At 38.6% G+C, this 17,700-nt stretch overlaps 1 protein-coding gene across 19 annotated transcripts in view; it reads left to right on the top strand.

The window, feature by feature from the left end:
• The window catches only part of LOC119483647 (inositol polyphosphate-4-phosphatase type I A-like), a 52,588-nt gene that overhangs the window by 17,737 nt on the left and 17,151 nt on the right, over nt 1–17,700 (top strand). For 3 of the 19 annotated variants that reach the window (XM_037761971.1, XM_037761972.1, XM_037761973.1), the window contains 18 exons: nt 282–429; nt 605–735; nt 866–970; nt 1,152–1,260; nt 1,556–1,573; nt 2,340–2,526; nt 2,607–2,822; nt 3,511–3,652; nt 4,192–4,335; nt 4,905–4,937; nt 5,725–5,897; nt 6,992–7,115; nt 7,206–7,273; nt 7,509–7,708; nt 7,819–7,916; nt 8,093–8,205; nt 8,417–8,571; nt 11,346–13,516. In XM_037761971.1, the coding sequence (XP_037617899.1) occupies nt 282–429; nt 605–735; nt 866–970; nt 1,152–1,260; nt 1,556–1,573; nt 2,340–2,526; nt 2,607–2,822; nt 3,511–3,652; nt 4,192–4,335; nt 4,905–4,937; nt 5,725–5,897; nt 6,992–7,115; nt 7,206–7,273; nt 7,509–7,708; nt 7,819–7,916; nt 8,093–8,205; nt 8,417–8,571; nt 11,346–11,526 (2,345 nt within the window). In that variant the 3' untranslated portion in view covers nt 11,527–13,516. Of the gene's footprint in view, nt 1–281; nt 430–604; nt 736–865; nt 971–1,151; nt 1,261–1,555; nt 1,574–2,339; nt 2,527–2,606; nt 2,823–3,510; nt 3,653–4,191; nt 4,336–4,904; nt 4,938–5,724; nt 5,898–6,991; nt 7,116–7,205; nt 7,274–7,508; nt 7,713–7,818; nt 7,917–8,092; nt 8,206–8,416; nt 8,572–11,345; nt 13,517–17,700 lie in introns of those variants that run through there. The other 16 variants (XR_005205763.1, XM_037761979.1, XM_037761980.1 and 13 more) reach the window with 14 other exon arrangements.

The raw sequence follows: 17,700 nt of genomic DNA, 5'->3' as shown, positions 1-17,700 counted from the left end.
CTACTTGCATACACACTTGTGTTTTTTGATTTTGTTTGGTTTTCATCTTGACTTTTTTGTTGTTGTTGTTATATGTTTTTCATGAATGTTTCTTTCTTTTTTTTGTAATAATTATATAGTAAAGTATAGTTAAATAGCTATAACTAACTATACTAGTTCAGTTCCAACTGGTTACCCTTACTGCATGTCATACTCCTGAAACTAAACAAACATCTTTATTGAGAGTCTGATCTAATATACCACAATCTAATCCAGCCTAATTGAATTTTCCGTATCTTCAGTGTTTGGAGGCACGATGTCCAGGATGTACCGCTTCCCCACGACGGATGGGAACCACCTACGGGTGCTGGAGCAAATGGCTGAGAGCGTCCTCTCGTTAAACATCCCCAGACAGTTCGTCAAACTGCTACTGGAGGAGGACGCAGCAAGGTACAAACACGCATGCACATTTCTGACATTCAACTTGCCATTTACTGTCACACAAGATAATGAAAAGCAGCAAAAGTCAAATGCATCTTTAGAGATGTGTAGTAATATTGCAATAACAACATTTATTTTCCTCTGTAATGCCTAAATCCCATTTATTCTCTGAACAACTCTGCAGGGTGTGTGAGCTAGAGGAGCTGGGAGAGTTATCTCCCTGCTGGGAGAATCTGAGGCGACAGATTGTCTCTCAGTACCAGACCATAATACTCGCTTACCAGGAAACGCTGTCTGACCTTAACAACTACAGAGGTTAGAGGCTTCTCCGTGGCCTCTTGTTGTTAAAAACACCATTTTAAAATGAGCTGCAACAAAGTTTCCCGTTGTGTTTGTCAGATACGATTATTTTCCCCGTTCTCCTTTCTGTCTCACTCCACGTCAGGTCCATCGTTTAAAGCCAGTAACCTGAAGGCAGAGAGGAAGCTTGAGTTCATGCCAACCAACCTACACGTTCAGAGGATGAGGGTGCAGGACGAGCTGGGCTTCGGTGAGACATAAGAACATATGAACTCAATGAAAACTCATACGAACATACTTTAAGGGGAACACCACCTAAATTAAGAATTGTTATTCCCATGGCCGAGGAAAGTTCATGTATGGATTTTAAAAAACTGGCGTAGTTCCCTTTTAGTCTATTCACACAATTTTTTTATCCTCTCCGTCTCCAGAACACACGTACGATGTGGTAACAATCGGAGCTCCGGCGGCTCACTGCCAGGGCTTTAAAAACAGCGGTTTGAGGAAACTCATCCAGAAGTTTGAGGAGGCAAAGAAAAAGTAAGTTTAGACTTGGAAAACTGACCAAGAATGACCACTTAATAGAAGAAAGAAATACATATGCATGTTTATTTTTTCCCTCAATCACAGTGATATCTGCTCTTTTTGTTGCTTTATTCATTATTTTACTGATATTATTTCAAATTGTTAAAACATTTGATCCATATGAAATTATTTTTGCTGCCCTGGAGTCATTTATCCATTAAAAAATGAATGCATTGTTTCTTCAACTATTGCGTTAATTCAGTTCTACGGCTTCCTCTTAATTTTGTTTTTGTTACTTTTTATTGATCAGCGTATATGAGGAGGAATGGTGAGTTGTTGCACTGCTTTGCTTGTTTTCATTTGTTTGTACACCGTTTGCCTCTCACTGTTTGCCTTGTTCCACCACAAAAAAATTACGTTAACTGTTTATTTGAGTTGTACAACAATGTTTAATTATTGTCAAGCGTTGTGGATGAACTGGTGAGTAGGTTTAGGGTGAAATGATGTGATTTGCAAACACTTGAAACATTGCAAGACGTCACATTGCTTGTGTACATAATGACACATGATGCATTTGGTATTAACAGTGTTGCGTTTGAAATAGGGCTGTCAATCGATTAGAATATTGGATGGATGTTGTCCTAAAACAAGCTCACTTATGTGTGAAACCCAGATATTTTATAACACAGTGCACAAAGTTTGAAATACCGCTCATTTTGTAAATTCAGTCATTGCTGTCGTCTAGTAAAAGCACATATCTTCACTTGGAAAACATATAAATCTGTTATTAAACATTGATAAGAATGTCGGAAATTCTCACTAAGATCTATCTGAATTTCTAAAGTGAACGGTATCACCCCCAGTCCTGTTTATTGAATTCACTTTCATGTTGTCTTTGTGTTTACCTGTAGCATTTCACTGATTAGGACCGTTTTTAAGAACAGGCATGTGCATGCTAATGCTATGTTATTAACACAATACTATTTATAAGACATAAAACAGATTCCCTTCTTAGATGGACTCAACAGTCAACTTTTAATGTCATCAGCATACACTCAAATACTGCTAAAACCATGCGTCTTTGCTTTCTGCAGCAGCGCCCTCTCCAGCTCGCAGTCCATCGTCTACATACCGCAGGACGTCGTCCGAGCCAAAGAGATCATTGCCCACATCAACACGCTGAAGACTCAGGTCAGCTACTATGCTGAGAGGCTTTCCCGGGCCGCCAAGGATCGATCTGCCAGCGGACTAGAGAGGACGCTCGCTATTCTGGCTGATAAGGTATTTTACTTTTAATTTTAGTTTGTGATTGATTTTTATGTTGTTTTTGGACTGATGACATATAACGGATACCTTCTCAGACTCGTCAGCTTGTGACGGTATGCGACTGTAAGCTGCTGGCTTCAGCCATTCAGGCCCTGAACGCAGCACGGCCTGAGTACATCGCCTCCAAAGCATCACCTTCCGCCGACTCAGAACAAGTAGTGCTGCGTAACGACCAGGACACGCTGCTCGCCAAGTGGAGCGGTCGCAACAGCCGATCCTCACTGCACGTAGACTGGCATGAAGAGGAGTGGGTGAGTTGATTAGTTAGTTAGGAATCACCAAAACTAACTGAAACAGTTTTATAATGTTTTTCTCACGTCATTCACTAAATGTTAAACAAATATTGACAGTCATCTAGTTTTATCTATACTCAAGTTGAAAATAACAGGATGTAGTACGACGTCTTTATAGCTGCTTCTAACACCTTTAGTCATCCAGTCATTTAGTGAGTAACTTAATTTGTCAGTGCACAATATGATACACATATTTTTGCTATTTGTTGTTCATCAAATATTCATGCATTGAGTTAAAAAAAAGATGTGGATATATATTAAAATGCTAAACTACTCATTAAATCAAAATTTGTACTTGTTTTCCTGTTTTTTTTGTACTAAAAACACTATAAAACATGGCTGTTAATGTGACAGAATTAGTCCAAATCGTCAGTGTTTTGCTTCTATATCCCCAAGCATCCTGAGACAAGAGTTTGGAGTTATGTAATGGAGTCGGAGCTCTACATTTGCTTGCATTACATAAAATCTTTGTTAAGTAAAACTGTGGCGTGCTTGCTGCTTTGCATACTGATGTGATTCACCTCATCTCTTATGCATCTTCTCTCCCCTCTGGCTCTGTTCTTCTCCCTGCTGTAATTTCTCTATTAGCCCTTTCTACAAAGCCTTGAAAGATGGATTACATTGCTTTGTGTCCATCCCTTTTCAGGAGAAGGTTTGGGTGAATGTGGATAAATCTCTGGAGTGCATCATCCAGCGTGTTGACAAGCTGCTTCAGAAGGAGAGGAGGCCCAGCGTCAGCAGTCAGGACAGTACCCAGACTGACCTGCAGGCCGGCGCCAGTAAGAAAGGTACACACACACACACACAAAATATACTTCTTTGTTTCTTTTCTTTCTATTCTTTGTTGTTTCTTTTCTATTTCACAGTAGAAATGTGACAAATCAATGTTTATGCATGAATTTCATGTGACAATCTTTTGTTCAAAAGGTGAAATCTCTCTTTTTTTGGGATGCCTTTGATTTCACCTGTTGTTAATATGATGAAACATACATTTACATTTTTTTTCTAGATGGCAGTGCATCACTTTTGGCTGGAAAAAAAGTTTTTATGTAGGCCAAAATGTTGCTTGCTCCTTAGTACTTTTAATTTGTTTCAATTGTTTTTGTTCTTTTTGTTAATATTAAAAAAAAAAATAACGTCGGTGACTTTAAAAAGAAACAAATTAACAAAATTACAATATATTCAACTTTTAAAATCAGTTTTGAAAGGAATGTATATAATAGAAAATAGCAATAAATAAACAAATATAGTAAATTAAATATAATTGATTCAAATTAAATGACATTTGAGAGTATAAATTAACACCGCTGTGTATCACTGTGAAAAGATGAAGGAAAAAGACAAGCTTTCTGGATCAACCCAGGAAGTGTATCACAGGAATTTCCATCATTACCATCATCATCATCATCATCATCACCACCACCACCATCCTCTTCCTCTCTGCCTGCCCTCTCCTCTGCACAAGAATCCTGTAGGTTTATTTCATTTCTTATTCTTGTTTCAATGTGTTTTGAGGTCAGTTTTCTTTAGTTCAGGATGCTCGAGTTACAGCTTCTGACAATTCTTAACCTAAATTACTTATCCTGACCTATTGTGTGAGAAACAAACTGTCTAATGTGAAGCATTTTGTTTTGTGTGCAATCTTTGTTGTTGTGTGTTATGTCTGTCCACAATGTTGCAGCATTTCTGTAGCTATAAGCAGAAAATTAGAAACAGCTTTCTTCTCTCCAGCTTTGTGTAAGTGCTGCTTCATGGCTGAACACAGCCAGCCCTTCAGCTATCTGAGATTTTGTGCTTAATCTACATGTTGTACTGGACCAGGGTCACATGTCTATCCAAACTTTTACTTCAGAAAGGTGTCAGTGTGGTGAGGAATAAGACAAGCCATCACTACGCACCTTTTTATTTCAATCAAAACCAGCATTATAATAAAAGCTGAATGTTTTTTGGATAGATGTTTGACCCTGGTTTGTAGTGTTTTCTATGTGTGTCTCTGCTGCCCGCTAATCATGCACGTTGCACCTCCACCCCCTCTTCCAGATGGAAGCCCCAGTGCTGAAGAGGCGTACCCAGGTAAGAGCTGCTGTCCCTCCCATGCTTCTCTGCGTCTTCCCCCCCGACTCTCCAGGACTCTGGTTCAACAGTAAATACATGATTATCATGTGACATTTGGGCAGTTTTTCTTCAACTTGCCCATTAAGTATATTTATATATCAGGTATTTTTAAAAACTATACCTGCTTCACATTTTATTTGATTGCTCAAAATGCCACTACTTTATTTTTATGCTATTTTTCTTTATTAAAGAGTCACTTAACACCCTTTTTTAGCTCCAACACATATTCAAATAACACATTCAATCCCAGAGCACCCTTGAGATTTACATAATGTAACTATGAATTCTAGATAACAGACAGTGTGTAATACCTTGATTTTATTTTTAATGTCTTAATAGAGGGAGAATTTACAAAATTGGACTCAATGGGTCATTGCCTCATATAGTATGTAAGGTGTGTAGTGTAAAAACATCACAATTTGGGGATTAAGAAGACCAAACTATATGATTTTCTGTGGGAAATGGGAAAGAACTTGAGACTTTATAGTATAATAAAGTGTCAGACATAATTAAGTAACTACTTAAAAAGAAAGAAGACAAAACTTCAAAATGTCAAATGTCTCGATCAGCGCTTCTGCTTTTCCTGTTGCTTCTCTGTTCCATCCGTTTCTGTCTCAACTTATAATTAACTTTATGTGCCTTTATTCGTACTAAATAACACTTTAACTCAGCTAACATTAAATTGCATTGAGTGGGATTTATCTGTCCATACCTACACTTTTATATGTCTGCATGTGTTACCTAGGCGAGTGGAGCGAGGCGCTGTACCCTCTCCTCACCACACTCACAGAGTGCGTCGCCATGATGAGCGACAAGGCCAAGAAGTCCATGGTGTTCCTGCTGATGCAGGACAGCGCCCCGACGATAGCCATGGACCTGTCGCTGCAGTACCGCCGCGACGTCGTTTTCTGCCAGACGGTCAGCAGCACAAACACACACAAAGTGGCACGATGTTTACATCAGCTCATCTAAGAATGACTCACAGCGAGGGAGTCGATAAAGAGTTCATAAATCTGTAAATATTACAAAACTGGAGGGTGAAAAGGTCCAGCGCTAAGTGGTTTTACAGTATTTATATCACTTGTAAAAAATATAAGAAAGTGAGACAGAAAGAGACCCGTACACTCCTACTCTCCAGACGTTTCAGTTCTTTGGGCCAAAGTTAAAAGAAGATGTGTGCCCAGAGGTAGTCGAGGTGCAGTACTGGATTTCTCTCTTACAACTTCCTCTTATTTCAGCCTCTTATTTCTGTAGTTTTGGCTCGGTTACAACAACAGTTGTATTTTAGACATGGGAGCCTCTGCAGCCTCAGTTGTGAGTATGATCGTGAAACCTCAAGTTTAATCAAGTTAAACTCTGGTATCTAATCCACGTACTTACAAGTAACATGTAGAGTGAAGGTTAAAAATGATAAGGTAGAAGATAAAAACAATAAGAGAGCTGGTGTATGTGTAACTACAGCAAGTGCAAAAACAATTAGAGCTAAAATAATTAGTCAATTTAACAAATATATGTAATCAAAATAGTTTCTGAAGTTATTTTTCAAGCATAGATGCCAAAATATTCTTTTTCAATTTTTTCAGTTCAAGGGAAGTGAACTGTTGTATCAGCTCCGTCTTCTTCAGTGTACATTTTATTCCCCGATGCTGAACATAGAAACAGCACATTAACAGACTGATTCATCATACTGTCTGCCCTCAGCCTGTTATATAAAACACAGGATTCCCTTCGCACATGGATGCACAGAAACCAACAACATGCATCCACTTACATAATCTAAGATGCAGTCAACTGTGTCCAAATATAAAACCATATGTTGATTTGAATTACAGAAAATTGAGCAAGTGCACTCCGTCATATTGAATGAATTCATCTTACTAATGGAAACATTTTAGACGACAACTAAAAAACACATCTGATCTCACGCTATTAAATTATACATTTATTCTAATCTCTTTTAAAAAAGTTAATGCTGATGTGTGTGTGTGTGTGTGTGTGTGTGTGTTTTGCAGCTCACCGCTCTCATCTGCGGCTTCATCATCAAGCTGAGGAACTGTCTCCGTGACAACGGATTCCTCCGACAGCTCTACACCATTGGCCTGCTGGCTCAGTTTGAGTCCCTGCTCAGCACCTACGGTACAAACACACACACATGGACACGTCTCTTTCTCTATTAAACCCCCGATAACTACAGATGAATCAGATCATCACTGTGTCTGTTTACAGGAGAGGAGCTCGCCATGTTGGAGGACATGAGCGTTGGCATCATGGATCTTCGCAATGTCACCTTCAAGGTAGGAAGACATTTATTAATCTCCCCTTCAGCTGCAAGAATATACATTTAATTAAGGTTTTACTTCACTCTTCTTCTGTGTTTTTCATTGCTCTTATTTAATTTCTAGTCATTTTTGATTCTGCGTTATGTCATTGTCGACATTTATTAACTATTACCTGTTACAACTTAAATACTAGAAAAAAAATTAAAACATATCATTTCTATGCCTGAATATTGATACTCTTCGCTTTCAGGTAACCCAGGCCACCGGCAGCTCGGCCCCCGACATGCTGCCGATCATCACGGGGAACCGAGACGGCTTCAACGTCCGCATCCCGCTGCCGGGAACCATGTTTGACGCGTTACCGCGGGAGATCCAGAGCGGCATGCTGCTGAGGGTCCAGCCGGTTCACTTCAACGTCGGCATCAACGAACAGCAGACGCTGGCTGAGAAGTGAGTGAGTAGGAGGAGAAAAGAAGACTGAAGTATGAGCAAGATGTTGATGAATAGGTGCTGCTCTACAATTTTATGTAAGAAAAACTGTATTTCTCTGTGTTGCTCAGGTTTGGAGACACGTCCCTGCAGGAGATTATTAACTTGGAGAGTCTCTCCAGGCTAAATTCATACTACGAACAGTTCAAAGAAGTCCTGCCTGAGGACTGTAAGTACTAAAGTGTACAGCAATAACGACAACAACAGGGCAGGGAGCTCCCTTTTTCTTCCACTTAGTGCCAGTATATAATGCCATAAATTTTTGTTTCTCTACTTTGCTCTTCCCATCATCTATCCATTTCCCCTCACCTACATTTCCCATCTTCCCCCTCAAACATCCCTCAGGCCTCCCGAGGTCTCGTTCCCAGACGTGTCTCCCTGAGCTGCTGAGGTTTCTGGGGCAGAACGTCCACGCCAGGAAAAACAAGAATGTGGACATCCTCTGGCAGGCAGCCGAGGTGAAGCTTCCTGCATTGTTGTACATTAAATACAAAATAGAATTGAATCCAGTGTCTTAAAACAGCTGAAAAACTAGAATTGAAGTCATTTTGAAGTTAGATATTGAGTGGATAAATTGCAAAAAATACCCACAATATCATATTAATTTAAGGTAATACCAACTATCCCTATTTACGGATGACTTAAACGTTTCTTCCCTCTGCATCGCAGATCTGCCGCCGGCTGAACGGGGTTCGTTTCACCAGCTGCAAAAGCGCCAAAGATCGCACAGCCATGTCGGTGACCCTGGAGCAGTGCCTGATCCTGCAGCACGAGCACGGCATGGCGCCACAGGTCTTCACGCAGGCCCTCGACTGTATGCGCAGGTAGGACGCCCTCACACTGCCTGAATGAGAAACACACACCACTGAAAATCAGACCTGGGCAAAACAGGGGAGACTCTTCTCACTTCCTGCCTGCAAGGGTTCCTATACGGGTCTAAAAATATATTTCTTTTATTTGGCCAATGATTCTTTACACCTTGCAAAATGCAGTATTTTACTGTAATAAATGTGTCAGGTGAACACAGATCTTTAAAAGCAGTAAAGGTCAGAGGGAAAAAGATGTTTTGCCCATGTGTGATCTGAAACACACTGCCTGCTTCCTCTGTGAAACAAACTGATCTAGAGTCGCTGGTTATCTCAAAGGGGATACTTGAATATTTAGAAATTCAGTTGGTTTCTTTCTTCACCAGACTCCTGTCAAAAAGGTTCAAATCTAGTCGATAACCATTGTTTTCTGTGACAAGAGTCTAGAGAAGAGAGGTACCGAACTGATATTCAAGTGAGAGGATCCTCTTTCGATTGTGTGTGAGTGCTTGTTTGTCTGTTTATTCTTGTCTACGACATCCGTCTGCCCATCATTGTCTCGTCTCGTCCGTCCTTTCTGTAAAGCTGTTTCACAGTCTGAGTTGCTAACAGGCTGGCACAGTATTTTTCCTTTATTTGTGTCATCGGAGCACTATCTTTGTCACTTTTTCTTTTCCTTCATTCATTTTCAAATTGTCTCAGACCCCACCTGTTAAAGAGGTTGTAAAGAAAGATTTAGTTTTTCTCTACACTGCAGCAAAGTCAGAGTTTTAGTAAAAAGCTTTTTTGTTTTACCGCATGGGAAATACGGCTTGCAGCATGGCGAACACATACTGTACATACATCAGTAAAACAAAAAAGGAAGGAAATATTGCAGATTAAAAAGATCATTTAGAAAGAGAAGTAAGTAAAAAGAAATAAGTAAGGATTAAAAAGCAGCAAATACAAAACAATATGACAGTCTTTTTGGGAACTACATAGGGTTAAAATAGTTTTATTTGTCCAAGTATTCAAATATACAAAAGGTTAAAGAGGACCTATTTAGCTTTTGTCCTTTTCCCATTTCCTTTAGTGTGGTATATAGTTTTTTTGTGCATGTAAAAGATCTGCAAAGTTACTAAGTCCACGGCAAAGGGAGAAACACTGCTCCTGAAGTGCCTCGCTTGAAGTCTCACCTTGTCTTCCGTAACATGGTGATGTCACCAAGTCACACATTTTGCCGAGCAGCTAGTTTGGCAGAGTGTGAAAAGAGCATTTTTTGAACATTAAAGCATGTAATCATGTACTAGTAGAAACCCAAAATACATGTATGCACCTGAAAATGAGCATAATAGGTCCTCTTTAAATAAATTTCCTTTTATGATGCAACTGAGGAAAAGAAACAAACTGAATTACAGCATCTGAAAACATATTTCCAGAAAGTGTGTCATTTAAAATGCGCTGACGCAGTTTGTGGTCTGGAAAATGACGTCTACTAACAGGAATAACCAATCTAATAACAGACAGGAGACAGTGACAGAAGGTGTTCAGGGAATTTATGTTCCCAAACAGAGCCTTATTGATGTCGATTCACGGTGTTACAGCAAATGTGATTTTGTTAAAGCGTCCCTGCAACTCTCAGAAACAACATGTTTGTATCTTTGTGTGTTTAAAGTGGAGTTTTATGTGACTTTGTTATGTAAAAAAAATAAGAAATGTAATCCCACCTGTCTGCGTTGTACATGTGCTCAATAAAGTTGCACCGTCTGCCACACAGATACTCGCATGATACGACATCTCTTCACCTTCTTCTTCTCCTCACATCTCTCCCTTTTTACCTGCCTCTCTGCAACATCAGCCGACGAGCATGAAAACATCATTATTAGAGCTGATTTATTGCTGTTAGGATGCTTTTGAGCTGTGATGCATGTTGGAAAAGCTTGGAGATATTTTACCCTTTCCCTCCATTACCACTTTATAGTAGTAAATAAATAAATGGACAATGCGAAATGGATAATGCATTTAGAAATCAAGTCTGCACCAGGCACTTTCTGCATGATAGCTTTCTTGTTAGTTCCTGATCCAGACTTCAAAATTTCCCCTAATGCCTTGCATTTAAAGGATTTTTTTCCGCATGTTGGTTTTCATTCGTCACAAGTGAAACCACGATATTTTTCCTGCCACGTTCCCCTCCGTTCCTTCCTCCTCCTCCATGTCTTAGAATATTTAAACACGGTGAGCCATTGCTGTTTTTATCTTCTTTCCTTTTCTGAAAGACATACAAGCATCTTTCTTAATTTTCTCTTGTTTCTCTTTCTCTTGTTTTCCTCTTCCTCTGTTTCCCGCGTGTTTGACTTTGTCCTGATTTGGATCATTTTTTGCGGGATTGTTTTATTCTGGTTGGTTCGTTTCCATTTGTTGTGACCTCCATTCGATTTTTATTACTTATTATTATTATTATTATTATTATTATTATAATCGTGGCTGTGGCTTCTTTGTCATTGTGATTTTTCGCCGGTGTCACCTGTTACGTTGCCATTTCCCCTCCGTGCCTGCATACGTACGTGCCATCCGTTTATTTTGTTGCGACACTTCCTTCCTCTCCTTCCCTTCTTCCTCTCAATCTTTTATTTTCTTATTTCCTCTCTTTCTTCCTCTATCTTTTTGCCCTTATACTTTTTCTCCATCTGTTCTCTTTTCTCCTCTTCCTTTTATTTTCTCCCTCTCTTCCTTTCCAAACCTCTCCTCCACCACCTTATTTGCTGCTCCACACCTCCTCCTCCTCTTCCTCCCACCTCCCCGTGACTCGGCAGAATTGGGACGAGGGAGGGGGTGATCCAGAAGAACCTGGCCGGCTTGCTGCCGGTCCGTGACTTCCGGCTGGACCCCAGCCTCCTCTACTCGCTGCCCCTCCTGGCCCTCAGCCCCAACCTCCTGGTGGTGTGGATCTTCCTCAGCGTGGCCTACTTCCTCGCCAAACTCCGCTGCAGCTGAGCTGCTCTCTGCTGCGAGTGACTGAATACGTAGTCCAGCGTTCATGAGGAGGAGTGGGAATACTCCACGCTGACTCCTGAGGGTGTTTCTCAAACTGAGCCACTGTCCTGTGAGCGTGTACATGTACACACTGTCCCACTCCGACTAAGGCAGCAAAACCCCACCTCTTATATTTGTTTTGTTTATGGACACTTCCTGTTTTTTCCTTTTTCGAGCTTTAAAAAGCTGCAGATGGTTGGCAAGCCTGGAAAAATATCAACACAGATAATTATGATTTACTTTTTGAGGCACTTGATGTCCACACTAAGCCTGCTGAATCTGAAAACACAGATTTTGTACGTGTGATCCAAACCGGTATCACGCCAATGCGTGTAATAGACCCGCCAGTCCACCAGAGGACAGCGTGTCATTGTCACTTTTTGCTTCGCCGTGGTGTGAATATTACACGCGTGTATGAAGGTGCAGTAGCCTACCAGCAGGGGGGCAACAAAACCACTTAGTTAAGTTTAGGAAAAATATCATGGTTGGGCTTAAAATAGTACGTTAATTGAGTAACATACATAATCTCCTTATGGAATCATACAGACTACATGGCGTGAAAATGACACACCAAAAGCAAGAACGGCGTTCTTATTAAACGCTTTTGCCTTGCGCATTATTGTGTCATTCACACGCCTTTTCGTGCGACTTGGGTGTGTGATCCACGCTAGTGTTTTCAGGATAATATCCGCCTAAATGATACAGGAAATTAAGATGGCGGACAGTTTGGTTGCTGGATAAACGCCCATTATTTCTCTCTCCTGCCCTCTGTGATCCCCATCGTCACACTGGGTGTGTTTTAATACACAATTTAGTTGTTCTTATTTACATATTTTTCTATTCCTGTTGTCAGATAATTGAACAAGCATAAAACCGTTTGGTAATTCCTGTCAAATCGCAAAGTAATCTGACAAAATATATCTTAATGACAGCACCTGTAGGGTGCCATTGGCTGTATTGACGTTTAAAATGAGTGACCAGGCAGAGGGGTAAAAGGGGACTCCAGCCTTGATTGAGCTGCACCCAGACTAGAGCGTCATTTTCCAAAAGCTCCATAAGATTTTACCCACTTTCGAGACCATTTTAGGTCTATTTTGGGTGAGAAAAACAGCTTAATATTTCCCAGACTTAACTAAAATAAAAGGTTGGCGTCTTCAGATTCATCCACTCTGGAGACGGTTCTTAAAAAGCTGGACAAAACACATTCAGCCGGCTTAGTGTGAATACAGTCAGTCATAGCTATTAAACAGCTGTATTGCATCTGTTGAACACAATCAAAATCATACAAGTACAAGTGGTTTATTATATTTAGGATTTAGAAGATGTGGTGCATTCACATCTAAATCTCACTGGTACATTTGTAGTGGATAGCGCCCTCTAATGGACAGATTTATGATCTGTCAGTGCTCTGCCTTATTCTTCATTCACACTCAAAAATAGACAGAAAACACAAAGTGACGGTTTGTATATTTGTGTAACATAAACAGAAATTACAGCTGAGTAGTGAATATGTATAAAAATACGCAGATTATATATAAATCTCGCTTTCAGGAAAGAGTTCTTGTTGATAGCAGCTATCATAATCATCATAGCTTGTTTGATTTATCATCGTCTTCCATGCACTTTCCAAGCTAAAGCGGAGGAAACAAAAGCTTTTATTTGGTGCCAAAATTAAGTAAGCTTACTTTGGCTTATACATATTTATTTTTTCAGGCAGTATTTGCTTGTTTTCTTTCTTTAGGTCTTCCTGCTTTTCTAGACCGTAGCTTCTACTTCAGCCTGTGCACTTTCCAGCAGAACTGGGTCAGTTATGACTCGGTTTACATGCAGCTTCCAAACTCAAGCCTTTTATTTGGTTAAAAAGTGAATCAATCTATTCAATTAAATGGTTGTTTACCTATATATCAGAATAGCGGATCAACTGAGGACTAAAATGTGTGAAAACTCCAAGTTAAATGAACTGAACTCATGTAAACACTTCAACCAGATTAAGATGGTTATATCAAAACTTTGGTGCATAAATAGTATTTACTTTCCTGCTATAGACCAAAAAAAGCCTCTGCACCCCCTGTTCATTTGGCCCAAAGTGTTTTAAATACCTAGCATACTTTGCATCAGGCCCCGTGAAAACATGCTTGACCCATTTCCCAAAGGTATGGAGTGATTGAAGGGAAGTATGTGCATTTTCCTGTGTAGCAAGTTATAGCAGAATACGTCCTTCCTGTGTGTCACCAACACCGCAACTCTTTTGACATTATCCTCAGATAATGTATGCACTGTAGTGAGTGTTAGTGAGTCAGAAACAACCCTTATATTTGTGTGATCGTGCATGCAGAATAATATTACATAAGAAAAAATCATATTTGAACTTCTCATGGGAAGTCAGCAAGAAAAGAGAGACAATTCTGCAGCAGATCCCACAAAAGACAAGAGTCTCATAGTCGTGAAACACATGCTGATAGTGTCAGTAAGTAGTCAAAGGTGACCTCGTAGAAAAGATATAATACGCCTAAATTGGAATTAATATAGTCATAATTATATACTATATATATAGTGAACATAGTGGAGCATTTATCAGCTACAGAGCCAGATATTACTGGTTGTAGATATAATAATATTATAGTACTCCTACTTAGTAGTTGAAAGTAATGTTAATTCATACATTTTGTCCCATTACTCCTGAAAACACATTATTTTTTTAGCTCTAGATGCTCTTGAGCTGTCCTAGGCTGGCTGAGTGTTTATTTATGGGTTCAGTTCATTTGTAAAAGCAGCGACATGTTTGATGTAGTCAGTGCTTTTATACTTTTCACTCCCTCAGATTGAGTGTTTTACCATCACCTGCCTTGAGGGCCGGCGATGGCACTTTTAAATTGGTCCCAGTGTGCCGCACCAATAAGTCAGTGATTCAACCCACATCTGCTCTTCAGCTTTTCACGCCGCAGCGAAGATCAGCTCTGTCTGAATCTTTGTGTTTTTAAGGATGCAGTGATGTAGGAATGTATGATTGTAGGATATTCAGGGGAAATGTGTTTGATTATGCAGTGGGTTCTACACCCTTTAGAGCATTTATGTGGACCAGTTTACATTTATCCAGATGTTAACTTTGATTGCAGCTATAACAGTGAATATTAGCTTTAAAGAATCGAGTCGTGTCGAGTGAAGGATTTTATTTGTAGTTGAGATGAATGAATGTATCCATGCTTGTGCCAAATGCTTTAGTTCGGTTTTAACGGGTGAATGCAGGTTTGTAGGATCTGTGTTTGCAAAGAGATTAAGCCAGAAAAGATGTGCTGTACCTAAATGTTCGTTTATGCATTTTAGAAATGAGAGAAAAATACGCTAGAAAATGAGTTAAGTTGGAGAATTATCAGGTCACTTTACTGGGAAATAATCCAGCAACTAACCAGCAGATATTTTTTCTTGAAAATTAATAAAATAATTGATTTTCAAAGTAGATGCTGATAACTAGGGCTGCAACTACTGATTATTTTTATTGTCGATCAATCTGTTGATTATTTTCTTGATTAATCGATCAGTTGTTTGGTCTATAAAATGTCAGGAAATGGTGAAAAATGTGGATCAGTGTTTCCCAAAGCCCAAGATGACGTCAAAGATATTCAGTTTACTGTCATAGAGGAGTAAAGAAACCAGAAAATATTCACATTTAAGAAGCTGGAATTTACTTTCTTTTCTTAAAAAAAAATACTCAAACCAATTAATTGATTATCAAAATAGTCGGTGACTAATTTAATAGTTGACAACTAATCGATTAATCGTTGCAGCTCCACTGATTACCTTTTTGTCAATTGACTAATCAATAAATAGACTAACTCTCTCAGCTCTAATCTCCCTAACTCCAAATTATTTCTCTTATCTGAAGAAAAAAAATATGCTTTTACTTACAAATCATGCACTTTCATGGAGCTTCCTAGAAAGAATGTGTTATTTTGTGATGCTTTATACAACAGAGCTATTTCTTATGTGGTTGTATTGTTGTGGAAAACAATTATCATTATATGATTATACAGTTAGCGATACAGTCTTATTTCCCAGCTACTATACAGTATCAGCACCAATCCAACTAATATTTTCAGTATAAAAGTATAAAAATCGAAGGTTAAAGTACTAAAACGCTGTTTAAAAACAGCTGTTGGGACAGGACAAGTTTTTGACTGTAGAAAATGGCCAATAGTGTCAATTTAGGAAATAAAGGGAATAAAAAAATGTGTTCCTCAACCAAGAGGTTGCTATTACACATTGGAAACCTGCACTGTACAAATCAATATGTTAGCCTGTGAAGCTAAACGAAAGCATCGGTCTCCTCCCCGGAGCTTCGAGGCTCCGTCTCATTAACATCGACCCAGTAAGGAAATGGATCAGACCAAAAATAGCCTCCTTTGGGAGTTCGCCACGCTCTCATGACCCCTAAACCCTCAAATACTACAGTATGATAATGATCCGTGTGGTCTAACACACAGTATGTCTCGCTTTTCTGCTTCTTTTTGTATTTGTCGGTCAGTAGAGACACATATTTGTTGTAAATACTGACATTTACAGCTCTTGTCAGGAATATTGTGTATATCTTAAAGGGTGGGGCCATTATTTCTGGATTTTTTGAGGTTTTTATATCATTCTGTAGCTTCACAGTGGTGTTCCTTATGTATTTAACTCCGAACATTCAACTTTTGGTCAAAGGACGGACGTATGTTTTGGGAATTATTTGCCTTTTTCAGCAAAAGAAAAAAAAAGCACTTTTCCCAAAATGTTAAACTTTAACTTATTATTCACTATTTTTTTTAACTATTTATTTCAGGAAATTGGTGTATCTCGTCACTCCAGTTTAGAACTACCTCTGTGACACAGAAGTTATACGTTGAATTTATTTAAAAGAAGCAAAATATAATATATAAATACATCTAATATACAAATACGTAATTACATGATCATTGAGCAGCAGGGATGTGAAGGAATCAAAATTATTTTATGTGAAATATATGAAACTTAGTTTTAAAATGAAGTAATATTTTCAGTAATTAATTCCCCATACTTACATGTGTAATTACACTAAAGTGCTTCCTAAGATATAAATATAAATATTTATTAAAAATCATTATATAATTGACCTTAAAGAGAAACATCAAATTTTTTGCCATTTCTTTCCCTTGTTTTTTTATTCTTAAGAATCCAGATATATCAGAGAATATATTTGTATCGCTGTACATAAATTGTATTTATGTATTGCCTAAAACATTTGCTATATATTGTCTTAAATTATTCCAAAGCAGAGAATATATATATAAATATATAAATAATCTATACAATGTGATTATTATGCTTGTGCCATAACTGTCATGCTGTCACTTTATATCACAGTTCAATATGTGTTGTTATAATGTGCAGATTTATATGTTTTTGACTGTTGATTTAATTACTTCTTGTGTTAAGCTGTTGACATAATTTGCACTTTTAAGCCTCTGAGCCCTCCTGTTAACAATATAAATGATATTATGTGAACAGGTTATTTGTTTATGGTCACATTTAACATGTTAATAGAAAATAATTGTGTTACTTGGAACATATTTACCTACTGCAAGGTGTTATTATGTTAAAAGAACGTTGTTGTTAGGACGTTTTCCTTTAGTGCTGAGCAAACCAGTGTCAAAATTCAAACCATAATTTAAAAAATGTTTAAATATTATGTCCTTGCTGCATTGTTTTAGTCCGTCAAAGTTGATTTGTGCAGAGAGTGTCGAGGAAAGGTTGTTTGGCAGTATTTTTAAAGGTATTTTAATTCTAAAATCTGGCTTTTATCACAAATCTGTGATGTTGAATTGTCTTTATTTGTGTTTCTTTTCCACATTTGGCAACCAGTGCTTTTCCTCCGAGAGAAAGCTTTAGCATTGCTGCGTCCCATGTTGCTCCAAATGTACCACAAACCCAAGAAAACCTCCAGTCAGTGTGTCCCTGAACGCCACACTCCTGCTGTAATAAACGTTTTCTGCCTCCACCTGCAGAATATAACCAGACTCTGGTGATATTTTGTGCGCTTTAAGGTCGATTTATTTATCTCTGCATCTCAGAAAACTTTCTTTAACTGCACTTTCCTTCTACTTTTCTTCCATGTCTGTCCAT

The sequence above is a fragment of the Sebastes umbrosus genome, chromosome 24 (genome assembly GCF_015220745.1).
Source record: "Sebastes umbrosus isolate fSebUmb1 chromosome 24, fSebUmb1.pri, whole genome shotgun sequence".
NCBI classification, from domain to species: domain Eukaryota; kingdom Metazoa; phylum Chordata; class Actinopteri; order Perciformes; family Sebastidae; genus Sebastes; species Sebastes umbrosus.
The sequence above is the reverse complement of the archived record's forward strand: the minus strand, read 5'-3'. Positions and strand labels throughout refer to the sequence as shown.